The sequence below is a fragment of the Penicillium cinerascens genome, assembly GCF_028974065.1.
Source record: "Penicillium cinerascens strain IBT 15544 chromosome Unknown scaffold_4_segment0_segment0, whole genome shotgun sequence".
Taxonomy (NCBI): Eukaryota; Fungi; Ascomycota; class Eurotiomycetes; order Eurotiales; family Aspergillaceae; genus Penicillium; species Penicillium cinerascens.
In genome coordinates, this window is record NW_026695297.1 from 1,684,546 (window position 1) to 1,699,166 (window position 14,621).

At 52.7% G+C, this 14,621-nt stretch overlaps 6 protein-coding genes across 6 annotated transcripts; 3 read left to right on the forward strand and 3 right to left on the reverse strand.

Moving 5' to 3' along the window:
- Window positions 1–280: 280 nt before the first annotated feature.
- On the reverse strand, window positions 281–1,879 carry N7498_008613 (actin family protein; the record flags this gene model as incomplete). The annotated part of the gene is made up of 3 exons (XM_058455675.1): window positions 281–1,157; window positions 1,221–1,716; window positions 1,837–1,879. The coding sequence occupies 3 exons, from the start codon at window positions 1,877–1,879 to the stop codon at window positions 281–283; spliced, it is 1,416 nt and encodes a 471-aa protein (XP_058305663.1).
- A 232-nt stretch (window positions 1,880–2,111) lies between these two features.
- Window positions 2,112–3,236, forward strand: N7498_008614 (telomere length and silencing 1 family protein; the record flags this gene model as incomplete). The annotated part of the gene is made up of 3 exons (XM_058455676.1): window positions 2,112–2,515; window positions 2,572–2,945; window positions 2,998–3,236. The coding sequence occupies 3 exons, from the start codon at window positions 2,112–2,114 to the stop codon at window positions 3,234–3,236; spliced, it is 1,017 nt and encodes a 338-aa protein (XP_058305664.1).
- A 1,371-nt stretch (window positions 3,237–4,607) lies between these two features.
- Window positions 4,608–6,799, forward strand: N7498_008615 (transient receptor potential ion channel family protein; the record flags this gene model as incomplete). The annotated part of the gene is made up of 2 exons (XM_058455677.1): window positions 4,608–4,905; window positions 4,968–6,799. 2 exons carry the CDS (start codon window positions 4,608–4,610, stop codon window positions 6,797–6,799), a joined length of 2,130 nt encoding a protein of 709 aa, XP_058305665.1.
- A 766-nt stretch (window positions 6,800–7,565) lies between these two features.
- N7498_008616 (RNA-binding protein) lies at window positions 7,566–10,535 on the reverse strand (the record flags this gene model as incomplete). The annotated part of the gene is made up of 6 exons (XM_058455678.1): window positions 7,566–7,705; window positions 7,760–8,774; window positions 8,834–8,997; window positions 9,051–9,091; window positions 10,159–10,431; window positions 10,492–10,535. 6 exons carry the CDS (start codon window positions 10,533–10,535, stop codon window positions 7,566–7,568), a joined length of 1,677 nt encoding a protein of 558 aa, XP_058305666.1.
- A 428-nt stretch (window positions 10,536–10,963) lies between these two features.
- Window positions 10,964–13,173, forward strand: N7498_008617 (GTPase-activating protein GYP1; the record flags this gene model as incomplete). The annotated part of the gene is made up of 8 exons (XM_058455679.1): window positions 10,964–10,987; window positions 11,051–11,066; window positions 11,127–11,136; window positions 11,192–11,308; window positions 11,388–11,872; window positions 11,926–12,809; window positions 12,863–12,955; window positions 13,012–13,173. 8 exons carry the CDS (start codon window positions 10,964–10,966, stop codon window positions 13,171–13,173), a joined length of 1,791 nt encoding a protein of 596 aa, XP_058305667.1.
- Window positions 13,174–13,250: 77 nt separating this feature from the next.
- On the reverse strand, window positions 13,251–14,533 carry N7498_008618 (dimethyladenosine transferase; the record flags this gene model as incomplete). The annotated part of the gene is made up of 4 exons (XM_058455680.1): window positions 13,251–13,920; window positions 13,977–14,041; window positions 14,091–14,346; window positions 14,397–14,533. 4 exons carry the CDS (start codon window positions 14,531–14,533, stop codon window positions 13,251–13,253), a joined length of 1,128 nt encoding a protein of 375 aa, XP_058305668.1.
- Between the last annotated feature and the right edge of the window lie 88 nt (window positions 14,534–14,621).

Here is a 14,621-nt window from a genome sequence, read left to right on the forward strand (position 1 = left end):
ACCATATATACGCTCTACGCAATGCCGAGTTCTTTTCCTTCCAAAAATCCCAAATGCAGATCCAGACCAAGGAGTCTCACAATCAAATTAGTGGTACAAATCAAAACCGGAAAGGGGAAATCTAGCATTCATTTTTCAGACCTTCATGGCTGAGCCTAATCCGACACGCAAGCCCCGGCAAAGCACCTAAGGAGGAAACGCCCAAACATAAACCAACAGAGCCAGGACCAATTCATAACACATGAGCCCATGGCCGAACAAATTTTCAAATGCCCCAGGATCATTTGCAGCGCTTCTCCACGATATTTGCACCGTGTTCGTCGTATTCCTTCTTGGAGATCCACATTTGGTGGAAGGTACCCAAACTCGCCAGGATACTTCCTCCAATCCAGGAGCCGAATCGTCGCTCGGCGGTGTTTCCGGGGGCCGAGATGCGCACCCGGGGTCCGGGGAAGAGCTGCATCAGTTCGTGATTCAAGCGATCGGTGAAGCCGTAGAGCAGGCTGGATGCACCGGTCACAACGACATTGTTCAGGAGATGGGGCCGGATGTCCACGTCAACGCCACCCAGGGATGCCTTGATCAGCTCTGGGAGAGTTTGAGCCTGCGTTGGGGCAGGGAAGATCGAGTCGGGGTCGGGAATGGCAGCTTTCGCATCGAACAAGGATTCCACCACGCGGAAACGATCCGCGCCAAACAGCTGGTTATATCCATCGGGGAACTCGAATGGACGGCCGGGAGAGCTGCGAGCCATCTCCTCGTTGGAGACACCGGTGGGACCGGTGGCAGAGAGCTTGTTCGGTCCGGGCCAAACCTGAACCACACACTCCTTGAACTCCGACAGTGTCCGCTCCTCGAGGAGAGCGCGGTACGTAGCGTCTGGTGCCTTATCGGCAGGGAAGGTCTTGTACTTGGCCTGAGGTGGCTGGCCAGCTTCGACAGCAGTCTTCGAGGAGATCAAGTAGTGAGGCGTGATGGTGATGGGTTGCGGGGAGTTCTTCTTAAACAATGCGCGGATTTGCGACGAAATATAGTCGCCGCCCAGCGGCGAGTGCTGGACACCTCGTTTGAGGATCATGCCATCGTGGACTGGGGTAATAGAAATGTTCGAAGCGCCAATGTCAACAACGAGGGCGGAGGCCTTTCCGGCCGCAAATCTGAAGAGGGATCACGTTAGGCAAAATGCAAGTTGTAAGCAGTTGGTATGTAGCGATACTTACGCCGCAAGCACGCCGTTTCGTGCCAGATAAAAGGCCGGAGTACCCCATTTCTCCATTGCAATCTCGATGGTCTTCTCGCGAGCCTTGACAGGGTTCCAGCCAGCCTCAGTCATCAACAACGGACTGTCGGCCAGAGGCTTCTCATCCGACTCCACCTCCATATCCGTGGGGAGCTCCTCGTTGGAGATGTCGTTCAAGCCGTTGTGAAGGGGGTTGCTGGCCTTTGCGCCAGTAAGTCGCGACGTGAAAGAATACTCCCACACCTTTTCGGCCATATCCCAATCCTCAACAATGCCATCCTTACCGATCGGATTGTGGATGGACAGGCCGGGGCGCGGGGTCACGAATATGTCGTCGCCGTAGATGAGCTTTTCTTGGCCGTCGGCGTTATATTTGCCGTAGTACGTTGGGATCAGGGACTTGGGGGCGTCTTCACCAGCGAAGCCAGCGCGAGTGGTAGAATATCCGGGGTCGAGAACAATGGCAGAGACTTCATCTAAACGCGCACGTGACGTATATTAATATTCATATGCACCAGCACAGCGTAACTACTCGATTGAGAGGGATTGAGGGGATCGAGAGACACGAAGGGCGTCGCATCGCGAAAAGCACGTACCTCCACCGTACTCGCCAGCTTGGGGCGGATTCGAAGGATTCATGATGACAGCGCAAGATGACAAGAAGAACGAGTTTCAATCCACCGGGGGCGTCGACAATTCAATTCGAGACCATGAGAGGACAAAGGGGAGAAGGGGAGAAGGGCGGTCTTTTCGGTGCGGGAACAGCTTTGGCGGAGACTGGTTGGATCCGCTTGGCAGATGACCTCACTTTCAATTCTTCTTTCTTCCTCCACGTCTTCAATGCACCCCAAATTACTGGTTATCAGATACCATGCACTCCATGGACGCCGATGATATTGCCCCCGAATCTCTTTTTCGGCCTGCAAAACGGCGGAAGTTTGTACGGCGGTGCCCAGACGATAGCCTCGAAGACACTACGACTACGGCCAGTGACCGGGTCGTCGACAATAACGAAACCGGTGGTCGCACTCCTGGATTCCAGTCTGCTCCAGACGGTGACGAAGATGCAGAGCCGACTGCCGTCGTCCGCCTTCGGCGACCGCTTACTACTCGGAAAGGTGGCATTGGATTCTCCGCCACGTCGCGATCGGGCAACGGCGAAAGTCGGCACACAGCGCTAGGACCAGCGAGAGATCTTGATAAAGAGACGGTTCAAGATATGTGTGACCGATTCACGGGACGTGCTGGCCAGACGGTGGATGTGGACAGACACATGTACGAGAACTCTCTTCCATGCGAGGTGCTGGGTCGATGCAGACTAACAAGATAAGGATGGCTTATATAGATTCCGAGATGGCTAAGCGTTACCGACGCAGCCCACTTCCAGAGAACGAAAACGTCGATCGACCGACATCGCAAGAACCCACCGGGGGTCAAACAATACCTGGGCAGCCCGAGCGCGAGCCGGCATCGCTAGGCCGACTACACGAGATTGATCTCGGTCAGGAGACCAAGTTACGAAACATTGCGCGCACAGAGGCAGCCACTCGACAATTGGTAGGGGACGAAGAATCGCCAACTCCCGGAGAACCCGCTCCGCAGGATCGCGCCGGTCCAAGTGAACCGTGGCGTAATCGCAAAAGACGGACCAGTGCCGACATCGAACGAGACCGGCTGGTCGAGGAAGTATTGCGTGAAAGCAAACGTATGCATGCCCTCCAGAAGTTTCCAGTCCGATGCTAACCCTCTATCTTCAGTGGATGTCTATGATGAACCAGAGGACGAACTCCCGCATAATGACCAAGCTGCAGATGATCGAATCGCGGAGCAGTTCCGGCGAGACTTCATGGATGCGATCCAGGACCGTCGCAAGGCTCCAAAGACACGCACTACCAAGACGGACAGCACCGAGTTACCCAAAGGACCCAAGCTGGGAGGCAGCCGGAGTGCGAGAGCTGCGATGCGAGAGATGCAGAGCAAGCCCGGGCAGAAATAATTTTCAGTGTACCACTGAGCCTTTGCCGAGTAACTAATTATGACGATTATGAGAATACCTGCATAAGCTTAATGATTCATTTCCGGAGTTCCTTGAACCGTGTAATCTACAGTAGAATGTGTCCGGGCCCTGAACGGGTTTGGTTTGTGGAGGACTGCATCTGCATCAGATGAATCGCAGTCTCACACAGGGCTCATCTCGATAGGTTGCGGTGTAATAGGTCATACTGTACATAGTAGTCAGGCAGGAATGCCATACAAACTCGCATGGAATCAATATCCGTGGACGACTGTCTCATTAGGTAAATGGCCAAGTGTTGGCCAACCCGGATCCACATTGTGGCAGAGGGGACTGGACCTATGCATATTTTTGGAATCGAGGATCTGCGTTTGATATCACCTACGCCACATCCCGTTCGACTGACAAGGGATGTTTAAACGCTTTGCTGGGCCGTGACAGGGGCTCCATCGTGGCCCGGCTCAGCCTATCGTGGGACCGAAGTAATAATAACGGCCCAACCGGCCGGCGCTTGGCTTGTCTCAGGTTGATGGCGCGCGGCACAGTCTCGGGGCTCCCTTTTCCGTGAGGACAGCTAGGTAACACCGTAGACTGAAGCTCCTCAATTTCAGCGCAACGCTGGGTCTGTGTGCGCACAAGGGTTCGCGTCCACGGCGAGATCTGGCAGTCTGAGAAGATCCACAGCGTCTAGAATGTCAATCTGGCGAGCCACAGTGTACGGAGTAACGGTCTCGTACGGAGCACATCTGGAACCCCCATTTTAGGGAAAGTCGGCACAGATCTGGGCTTCGATTAACCATGGCTCGAGGTGGCGGGGCCGCTTGGGGGCTTGTGTGGTCCACTCATTGCTTGGTTGTTTACAGAGAGGAAGGGCGAAGGGAGCTGAGCGCCTGCAGAATGTTCACAGCGATAATATTAGGGCATCGCAAACTTAAGACATAAGACACGACAATAAGAATAGCAACGAGGTGACCAGAGAGCGAATAACGAATAACGAGAAGAGGCGAGTCTAGACTTGTGAAACGCGCCGGGGCCAATCAACCTGCTCAGGGGCAAACGTCCCCATCGTCCGGGTCGAGACTTTCAAGACTTTCTCTGAGGGGAACTCGGTTTGTTCAATCTCTCTTTGCTCTTGCTCTTACAGCTCTTTTTCAAGTCGTTCTTTGCTTTATACCACTCTCTCTTTGCATCTCTCGCGATCTTGCCGTCTTCGTTGCTTTCATCTCCTTTCGGCCTACAGGTTGATCCTGTCGGTTCTCGCGCGATTGAACCCCCCTTCGGCTCCGTACGCCCTTTTTAATTCACCGTCGATGTTCTTGCGCCCAATTCGTCTCGATTAGTGACCCGTTCAAAATGCGGAAGACCATCTGGGCCCTCCTGGGCCTGGGTGTGTTGCCCCAGTCTCTAGCGGCCGATACCCTGAGTACCAAGGGTTTCAATCTGTGCATGACCGATTCCGACATCAAGGTCACCAATCTCGATGTCGTCTACACTCGTTCTACCAAGGAAGTCGTCTTCGATGTGGCTGGTACCAACTCGAAGCGACAGAATGTCACCGCCTCTTTGACGGTGACTGCCTATGGCAATCAAATCTACAGCAAGACTTTTGACCCGTGTGGCGACGAGGTCCACGTTGATAAGCTTTGCCCCGGTGAGCATCCGCCTCATCTTTCCCGCAACGTCGTTCCAACCGGCTGACCCGACTCGCATTAGTCCCCTCTGGCTCCTTCTCGGCCCAAGGAAGCATCGTTGTCCCGGAAAACTACGCCAGCCAGATCCCTTCTATCGCCTTCAACATCCCCGATCTGGACGGACAGGCCAAGTTGACACTAACGTCCAAGGACACCGATGAGGACGTGGCATGCGTCGAGTCCGAGCTGTCTAATGGAAAGTCCACGAGTATTAAGGCTGTGGCCTGGGCCTCAGCCGGTATCGCGGCGGGCGCTCTTGCGCTGAGCGGTATCTCTGCACTCGGTGCAGCCGGTCATCCCGGCGCCCACTCCTCTAGCCCGGGCTTCGGTGATGTGATGGGTTGGTTCCACAGCATGGCCACCAACGGCATGCTGAGTGTCGCCTACCCTACCGTCTACACCAGCTTCACCAAGAACTTCGCCTGGAGCACCGGTTTGATTTCATGGGGAGGCATGCAGAACTCGATTGATTCTTTCCGACGAGCCACCGGCGGCAATTTGACCCAAGATAACTATGTCTACCTGACCAGCTTGAGTGACTCGTCATCAAACGGCAGCTCGTCGACCAAGCGGAGCTTGAACTTGATGCTCCGTGCTGTCGACCTCGTGCCCCGCTCCATGGATTTGTCCGATTCGAGCTCTTCAAACGGCTCTTCAAGCAGTGGCAGTAGCAGTCTCTTCTCGGTTTCCGGGATCAAGAGCGCTGCAGAGGAGGCCATGATTCCTTCCGCCAATGTCTTTATGACCGTTCTCCTGGTTTTCGCCATTGTCGTCGCCGTTATCGTTGTCGGCATTCTCCTTCTGAAGATTATCCTGGAAACATGGGCATTGTACGGCAATTTCCCCAAGAAGTTGTCCAATTTCCGCAAGGACTACTGGGGTATTATGGCTCGCACCATCACCAACATGATTCTCGTTTTGTACAGTATCTGGGTGCTGTACTGTATCTACCAGCTCCGAAATGGTGATTCATGGGCAGCCAAGCTGTTGGCTGCGGTGACTCTCGTTGTTTTCACGGCCGTTTTGGCCTTCTTTGGGTGGCGCATTATCCACATGGCCCGCAAGTACAAGAAGGCCGAGGGTGATGCCACTTCTCTCTACGACAACAAGGACACCTGGCGCAAGTACAGTCTGTTCTATGACAACTACAAGAAAGACTTCTGGTGGCTGTTTGTGCCGATCATCGTGTATGCTCTGGCCAAGGGCTGTATCATTGCCGGTGCCCAAGGTCACGGTCTGGCTCAAAGCGCCGGCCAATTGGTTGTTGAAGCTCTTCTATTGATCCTCCTCCTGTGGAACCGTCCCTACGCCACCAAATCGTCCATGGGCATCAACATCACCATCCAGATCGTGCGGGTTCTGTCAATTGCCTGTGTGTTGGTCTTTGTGGAGGAGCTGGGACTCTCCCAAACCACCAAGACCGTGACTGGTATCGTCCTCATTGTCCTCCAGTCTACTCTGACTGGTGTGCTCGCAATTCTCATTGCCGTCAATGCCGTCATCACTTGCATTCGCGAGAATCCTCACGCCAAGCGGAGAAAGGAAGCCGAGAAAAACAACCGTGACCTCGACGACCTCACCCCCTTGGATGCACGAGAATCTCTCTTGATCGAGCACCCTCAAAAGAGGGACTTCACCGAGATGAGCAAGTTCAACTTCACTGGGCCCTACGAACCCTATCGGGACCTACCTCACCGATCCAATTCCACAGGCAGCAACGAACGTCTGGTGTATGCCGACTACGGTGTAGCACACACCCGCAACTCGAGCCAACAATCCCGACACAGTGGTCGCCGCAGCCCATCGCTCGAAGGCCGTCAACCGACCAAGCCCGGCTACGGCATGGCGTACTAGAGCGCCATAGATGTCACGACGTTGCCCTTCTTTACTTTATTTCCCCGTGTTTCTCACGAGGCACCGGTGCTACTACCGGCAACATTCTTCTGCCTAAATTTTGTTAAGCGTGTTTAAGTGGCGGACGGATTTCTTGCTTGTCTTTTGGATTTTGTGCCATAACACCCTTCTTCTCTCTCTCTCTCTCTCTCTCTCTCTTTTTTTTTTTTTTTTTTCTTCTCTCAACACACTCAACCTTTCCCTTCGCTTTGTTTCCTACATATCAACCGTCTTTTATTCCCAGCTTCTGTCTTGGGATTTTGTGAAAAACTTGTGGTTTGCATACATGTGATAGATATTGGCTACAAAGCAAATTGTTCTGAAATTCTGGTTTCCTTGGTATATCATCAAGTAGTCGCACCTAACTGGATTGAGGTAGTTATTGCTGGGGAAGAGGGATCTCTAGTCATAGTGATCTGAACTACACTTGCTGGAATAGATCTAGATACCCCAATACTACTTCACGGAAATGATTTTGAATGATTTTGTCATTGCAGGGACTCTGAATAGGAACCAAATCGAGTAAACCACCGTTTTCTTTCTGCACGGTTAATCAATTCCCTAGAACCCCCTGAAAGCCGCAACCCACTAGACTCGCCTGTCCATGATGAGGAAGAAAAAGCAAACAAGCGCAAGATCCATCGACGAAAAGAGAAAATTTTGACTGAAAAGGGTCCCTTGACAGACAGAAGAAGAAAGAGTGAAAAAAACCTGCCGAGTCCACAGTCTAACGAGAGTAGGGGTGGTAACCACGAGATTGTCCTCCACGACCACCCCCGCGATAGTTAGCACCGGGCTTGCCGGCGTTCCGGGGACCAGTAGGGGCGTTGGCCGGAGCAGCGCTCGGCTGGGGAGTGGATCCCGATTCTGTATAGAGAGTTAGATGGAGTCGATGGTTCAAGGGCAAATCATGTCACGTACCGCGTCCCATGCTGCCACTGCGAGCCATGCCTTGAGGTCCAGTGGGAATATTAGGCTGAGGCACCTCGTCGTACATGCCCTCCCACGAGGTTGGGCCACCCTGCTGATAGGGCGAGAAGGCACGATTCTCCATGGCGCGGCGAACCTGCTGGTGCTCGTACTTCTGCTGCTCGAAGGCAATCTGTTCCTGAGCATTGTAGCCGGGGCCACCCGGGGCGTTAGCACCAGCAGCACCAGCAGCACCGGAAGCACTGCCTGACTGGCGGTTGTAGTTGGCATTGGGACCGGGGCTAGCACCACCGTTGCCACCGCCCTGGGCCTGGTTTTGCATCTGCTGCATCATGGCCGGGGTCATCATGTTTTGCATGTTCTGTTGAGAACCGGGGCTTTGCGGGTTGGGGCTCATGCCACCCTGTTGCTGGTTGCCACCACCCATTTGCTGCTTCATTTGCATCTGTTGCATCTGTTGCATTTGCTGCATCATAGCAGGGTTCATGCCCTGCATCATGGCGGGGTTCATGCCGCCTTGGCCCGAAGCTGCGGCCACAGCCATCTGTTGCTGCATCATAGCAAAGTATTGCTGCATACGCTGCCAGTACTGAGCCATCATTTGGGGAGTCATGCCACCGGTCATGCCTTGCTGTCCTCCCTGCTGCTGGGCGTTGTCTCCTTGGCTCATGTCGCGGAAGTTGTCACGGCCGCCGCGACGGCCTCGGTCCTCGTCTCGCAGGTTACCACGGGGCTGAGCTTTCTTCACCTCGATGGTTTTACCCAAGATCTCAAGCGGCCGAGAGAGAGCATTTTCGACGGCGGCTTCGCTGTCGAAAGTCACGAAACCGAATCCACGGGGACGTCCAGTATCCTTGTCGATCATGAGAGTGGCATCGATCACACGGCCGAATTGCATGAAGAACTGCTTGAAGTCCTGTTCGGTTGCCTCTTGGCTGACACCGCCGACGAATATCTTGCTAGTCTTCTCCTGTTCATCACGAGGAATGGCACGTTTGGGATCGATCTTAGTGTTTGAGTTAGCTGGCGGTTCCACTTCTCTATCTCATTTTCGAGCAATCTTACAATCTTGCCATCCAGGTAATGCTCCTTCACCATCACCGTGTTCACAGTTTTAGGGTCCCGGAAGGTCAGAAAACCAAAGCCACGCGAACGGCCAGTAGCGCTATCTCGCATGACAGTGCACTCTTGAACATCACCGAACTGCGAGAAGTAGTCCCGAAGAGATTCTATGCACCCGTTAGACCTGATATTGACCCTCTCCCATCGACCGAGTACATACGATCTGTTGTTTCCCAGTTCAAGCCACCGATAAACATTTTCCTAACCAACGATATTAGCCTCAACCGAAATCCATGTATCTCCAAATAAAACTGCCAACGACCAACAAAAAAAAAAAAAACAAGATTAGAAGCGCGAATGTGAGGGCAAGATGTGAGTGCTCTGGCTATGGAGCTGGTGGTGCTAAGCTGCTATTCACGAATACGGCTAAATGCCGGTCTGTCTGGCGCCCATGCTTTGTCAATGGCGCGATGTTGGATGTCGAGGGTGTACGGTGACAGCAAAGTGTCCCATTTTCCAATTCCAGCGCGCAAGCCCACCTGGTTTACATGAGCTTGATCCGAAGATAGACCATGTTTCCCCTCGTGGGCTTCATATTCGGAAGTTGTAGGCGAGATTGAGGATGCAGCGAGGAATTCAGGCGAAATAAGTGAATTATCACTGTCTGACTGTCTGTCCCCGATGCAGGGAGAACCCCTGTCTAACAGAGTCCCAAGCTAGATAGCGATGGCTTGATAACCTCCCATCAGACAGCGTTGCTACTTCTTGCTCTGCTCTATCAACGTATATCGACAAGAAGCTATATAGTATCCGCCGTACTATATATGGTGGCTCGCAACAATGGTTCGCGGCAGGTTCTGATCTCCTGTCACACTTGTTCGCGGCCGACTCGACCACCGGCCCTTAGCCAAAGGTCCCCCCCCCGAGACATCTGCTGGGTTTTCTATTTCTGCTTGATCTTCATTGCCGTAGGAGCTGGTTGCCAGTGGCTCGTGGAGTCAACCGTAGCACCGAGAGAGTTTTGGCAAGACGCTGATGAGGTCGTAACGGGCCTGTGTGTGCATAAACACCGAGCGCATTTGAGTTTGCTCATTCACCTCCCCACAATCGAAGGCATATGCTTGTACCAGTGGGCCGCAACCCGTCCTTGAATATCGCGTTGATATGGGGAATCGCAGAGGAACGTAAAAATCAAGTTCCAACACCCACCAGGCATTTGCGCCGTGAATAGCACTTGACACCACCCAAAACCAGCAAAGCCTGGCCAGGTAGACACCAAAAATCGACGAAATCGAATAAACATAAAACACAGGGCTCAATTCACTTACCCATCTTCCTTGATTCCCGTTCCATGATTGTCGTTATCCGCCGGAGCAGGTACGGGGGTAGCGGAGGCGCCATTATGACCATTCTGATAGCCCATGCCGTACTCCATCTGAGAAGGGGCTTGCGCAGGGTATGTATCGACATGCGAGTCCTCGTAGCTCTGGATAGGCGCATCTCCAGTAGGCTCTGCAGGGATAGCCGAAGCAGCGGGTTCGGCAGGCTTTGCGGTCTCTACCGCAGAAGTTGCGCGATTGGTCGATTCATCGGCGTCATAACTGTGTGATCGAATTGTCAGTCGGGACAGTCCTAAGAGCAGATTTAGGTGAGGGACGTACAGATCAGCGAAGAGATCCTCCTCGAGTTCTTCCGGTTCCGCCATGATGCTGGAAAATTCGTGACACGGGTGAGAGGGCAATGGGGAATAGAGAGAACTAAGCGTCTAGCGAGAACAGAAGACCGAGAGACCCAGAAGCTCAAGGATCCTAATGCGTGGGGGAAAGGAAGGAGTGGAGTGAAGAAACGGAGGGAGGAAAGCGGTGGGTGCCATGGGCACCCATGGCACTATTACTCACGCACGGTCCGATCTCCGAGCTATGGGACGTCTGCAACAAACCGCCCTTTGAAGTATACTACAAACCCCTACCATCAGGACAGATTCTAAGGATTGCGATTTGCTTTGAAGCACTACGGCGACATGCATTATTGAGCTCTGAGTTTCCCGATTGCTACAGGGCCCGAAGGAGCGAACGCCATCATTGCAGGGCCCCCCCGCACTCGAAACCCGTTAAGGTCACGCAGTCCACAACCATGGCGAACAAAAAGGGGCAGCAGGTAGGTTTCGTTCCGACCATCCAGAGCCTGCTATGGTGGCACTTAAGCTGACTGCCGACGCAGGAAATGGTCCAGGTTGGTCAGTATTACCCCTTCGCAGCTTCCTTACGGTTTACAGCTAACGAAGGTGCTTTGGTAGACAATTCCGAGTACGTTCCATGCCCGCCGATTTATGCACCGTGGATTGACACTGACTACTGTTAGACGTGCAGAATCTCCCTTTTGGGCTGGCCGAAACGCATCCCTGAATCAGTCTCAGTCCAAGGTCTACGGACAGAACACGGTGGTTGGTGCTTCATACTCCCACGCCAATATTCTACAGTCTGTCATCCCACCACACAATTTGTTTTGTATCAATTGTCTTCTGGTCGAGACATCCTGACTAGGGTTTTATTTATAGAAGTGCATCATCCGGCCCACGGCCTAGAACACCGCCTCGATCGTCCTCGAGCAATGCCCCATACCCTGCGTCGCAACTGGCTCATCGACCTGGGAACGTGGTAACTTCGCCCACTCGTGAAAAGCCATATTCGGGAATCATGGCTCAAGGGGTGGATGAGTGGAGCCGTGACCCCACTGATGATGATGAAGATGATGATGACGATGATGACGAGATTGTATACGACGACGACGAGGATGAATTTGGACTTCCAAGTCTTGCCAGTATGAGGAGAAAGAAGTCAGGCCCTTTGAAATTCAAGAGCGCCAATCCCGGCGGATCGATGGGCGAAAATCCTTCCTCCCTGGGGTTCAGTCTCGCGGCCAACAACAGACAGCGGGCAAATAGCTCAGACATTGCCGAGGAACGGGGCGCACCCATGTACCCAACGGCACGAAAAAGCGAAGGAAAAATTCTTAGGCCACAGTACAAAGATATCCTACAAGGTAGAGATGCTATTCGGGACCTCAGGCCGCAGAAATGCTAACTCTACTCCTAGATCCTGCAAATGCCTTGAATCTCATCAATCACACTGTGCCCCCGACAAATGCTACACCAAAGGAGAGAGAGATGCATTCGAGCCGCATCTCACGAATCAACAAATTCAAGCGCATTCTGCAGGCAAGCACGGTATCTATAACCGAATTGCGGGACCTTGCATGGTCTGGTGTTCCAGAGGAGGTTCGGCCGATGACCTGGCAGCTTCTCCTCGGCTATCTTCCCACAAATAGTGAACGACGTATATCCACACTCGAGAGAAAACGCAAGGAGTACCTTGACGGAGTACGTCAGGCCTTTGAAAGGGGCAGTGGAGCCGCAACAGCAAACCCTCCGGCTTCGAGTACAGGACGCGGGAGGGGACTGGACGAAGCAGTCTGGCACCAGATCAGCATAGATGTCCCGCGCACGAGTCCTCATCTTCCACTCTATGGTTACGAAGCTACACAACGTTCTCTAGAGCGCATTCTATACGTGTGGGCTATTCGACACCCCGCCAGTGGATACGTGCAAGGTATCAATGACTTGGTCACACCTTTCTTCCAAGTGTTTCTAGGCGTGTACATCACCAATCTGAACGTTGAAGAAGGCATGGACCCAGGCCAGCTTCCCCGAAGTGTCCTGGATGCAGTCGAGGCCGATACATTCTGGTGTATAACGAAGCTTCTCGACGGCATCCAAGATAACTACATCTATGCCCAGCCTGGCATTCATCGCCAGGTCAGAGCCCTGCGGGATTTAACTGTGCGCATCGACTCCGCCCTTGCCAAACATCTCGAGCAAGAGGGCGTAGAGTTCATGCAGTTTAGTTTCCGATGGATGAATTGTTTACTCATGCGGGAAATGAATATTAGGAACACGATACGCATGTGGGATACGTACATGGTACGTTGTTCATGGACACTTCGCTTTTGTTCTCATGCTAACGGCTATTCCAGGCTGAGGAGCAGGGCTTCTCACGATTTCATCTTTACGTCTGTGCTGCATTTTTGGTCAAATGGACAGACCAGCTCCTGAAGATGGATTTCCAGGTAAATGCATTCTGCACCATACAAGCTACAGACCCGAGAGACTAATTTCTGTACAGGAGATCATGATGTTTCTCCAAGCATTGCCTACGAAGGACTGGACTGAGAAAGATATCGAGCTCTTGCTGAGCGAAGCATTTATCTGGCAGAGCCTATTTCAAGACTCCCGCGCACACCTCCGAGCTGCTGGTGAACCGCCTGAAAATGGTATCTTTTATTGATAGTAATCATAATTCATCATTCCAAATCGGACTCCAATCCTTGCTTTGTTTTGGCGCCCCTGGAGATATGGTCTCGATCAACTGAAATGGATTCCCTTCTGGTTGAAGGCCCAAAGCATCTTCAAGAAATCATTCTCGTCACACATTCTTGCACGTCTGTCGGCAAGGCCGGTTTCGTCCTCGAGGACCTGGCGTACCTTCTCGCGCACCAACTCTGCCACCTTTCCTCGCTTCTTCCGCGAGGGCTTCTTGAGTGCCTCCTGAAGGCGGTTGTTGGTTTCTTCCTTAAAGAAATCGGGGACGTCATCATCGTCCATCTCCATAGCCTCATCAGGGTCCTCCTCAGCTGCTTGTTCCTGGCCCATATCCATCGCGTCGCCATCGGCATCTTCTGCCGGGCCATCCTCCACCGGAATGTCATTTTGAGCACACCAAGTGCGATAATTCGATTCGAGAATGTTCATGATGGTGGGAGTGCCGATGAAACTAGCTCGCAAGGTCTTGTTCTTGCGCACGAATGCAATGCGCAAAAGACCATCCCACTCGTCGTAGTTGATCTGCGGCCTCGGGACCTTGGGGACCATGCGGATAACGCTCGACTCGACCAACGGCGGGGGCTTGAAATTGTTCTTGCCGACCTTCATGATGTGATCAATCTTCGCCCACATTTGGGCGTTGACGGACAAACGACTGTAAAGCTTGTCGCCGGGTTTGGCGAATAAACGCAACGCGAATTCTCGTTGGAACCTATGAGTATTTGTATGTTAGCATATGCAAAATGAATTACAATATAAGACACGTACATGAGAATACAAGTACGAGGCGCGGGCAATGTGGCCAGGAGCTTGAATGTGAGAGGGGAAGAGATCTGTAGAGCATTAGAAACAGGTATCTCCCAGATCAGAGGCGGCATATACCTGGTAAGGAGTGTTGCTAATGCAGACGTCGAAGTACGGAAGCTCAGTTTTCATGACATCTCCAAGAATCACTTCCAGACGTTTCTGGGCCGGAGTGCCTTGGAAACGCTTGGTGACTTCGGCCGCCATTCGAGGATCCAATTCCACCGCGATAGTCTTCTTGGCCTTCTCCAGAATCTTCGCTGTCAAGTTTCCAGTACCGGGACCGATTTCGAGGACCACATCACTCTGCTTGAGATCGGCTTTGTTGACGATTCTATGTGGTTGTCAGCGCGTTTTCAATCGTTTGACCAAGAGAGCACTCACTGCTCAGCAATACCGGGGTTTTTCAAGACGTGCTGGCCGATATCTGTGTTCATCTTGAAGATGCTGTGCGCGGCCTTGGTCTTTGCGACTGCATCTGAGTGCGCGCTGTTGCGCTTCTGGGGTTTGACTTTAGGCATTTTGAACGGGGTCTGTCAGAAGACGAAGCTTTGCGACAAATCCCTCAGAAAGGAAAGAACCCAAGGTAAACTTGGCGATGTCACTGTG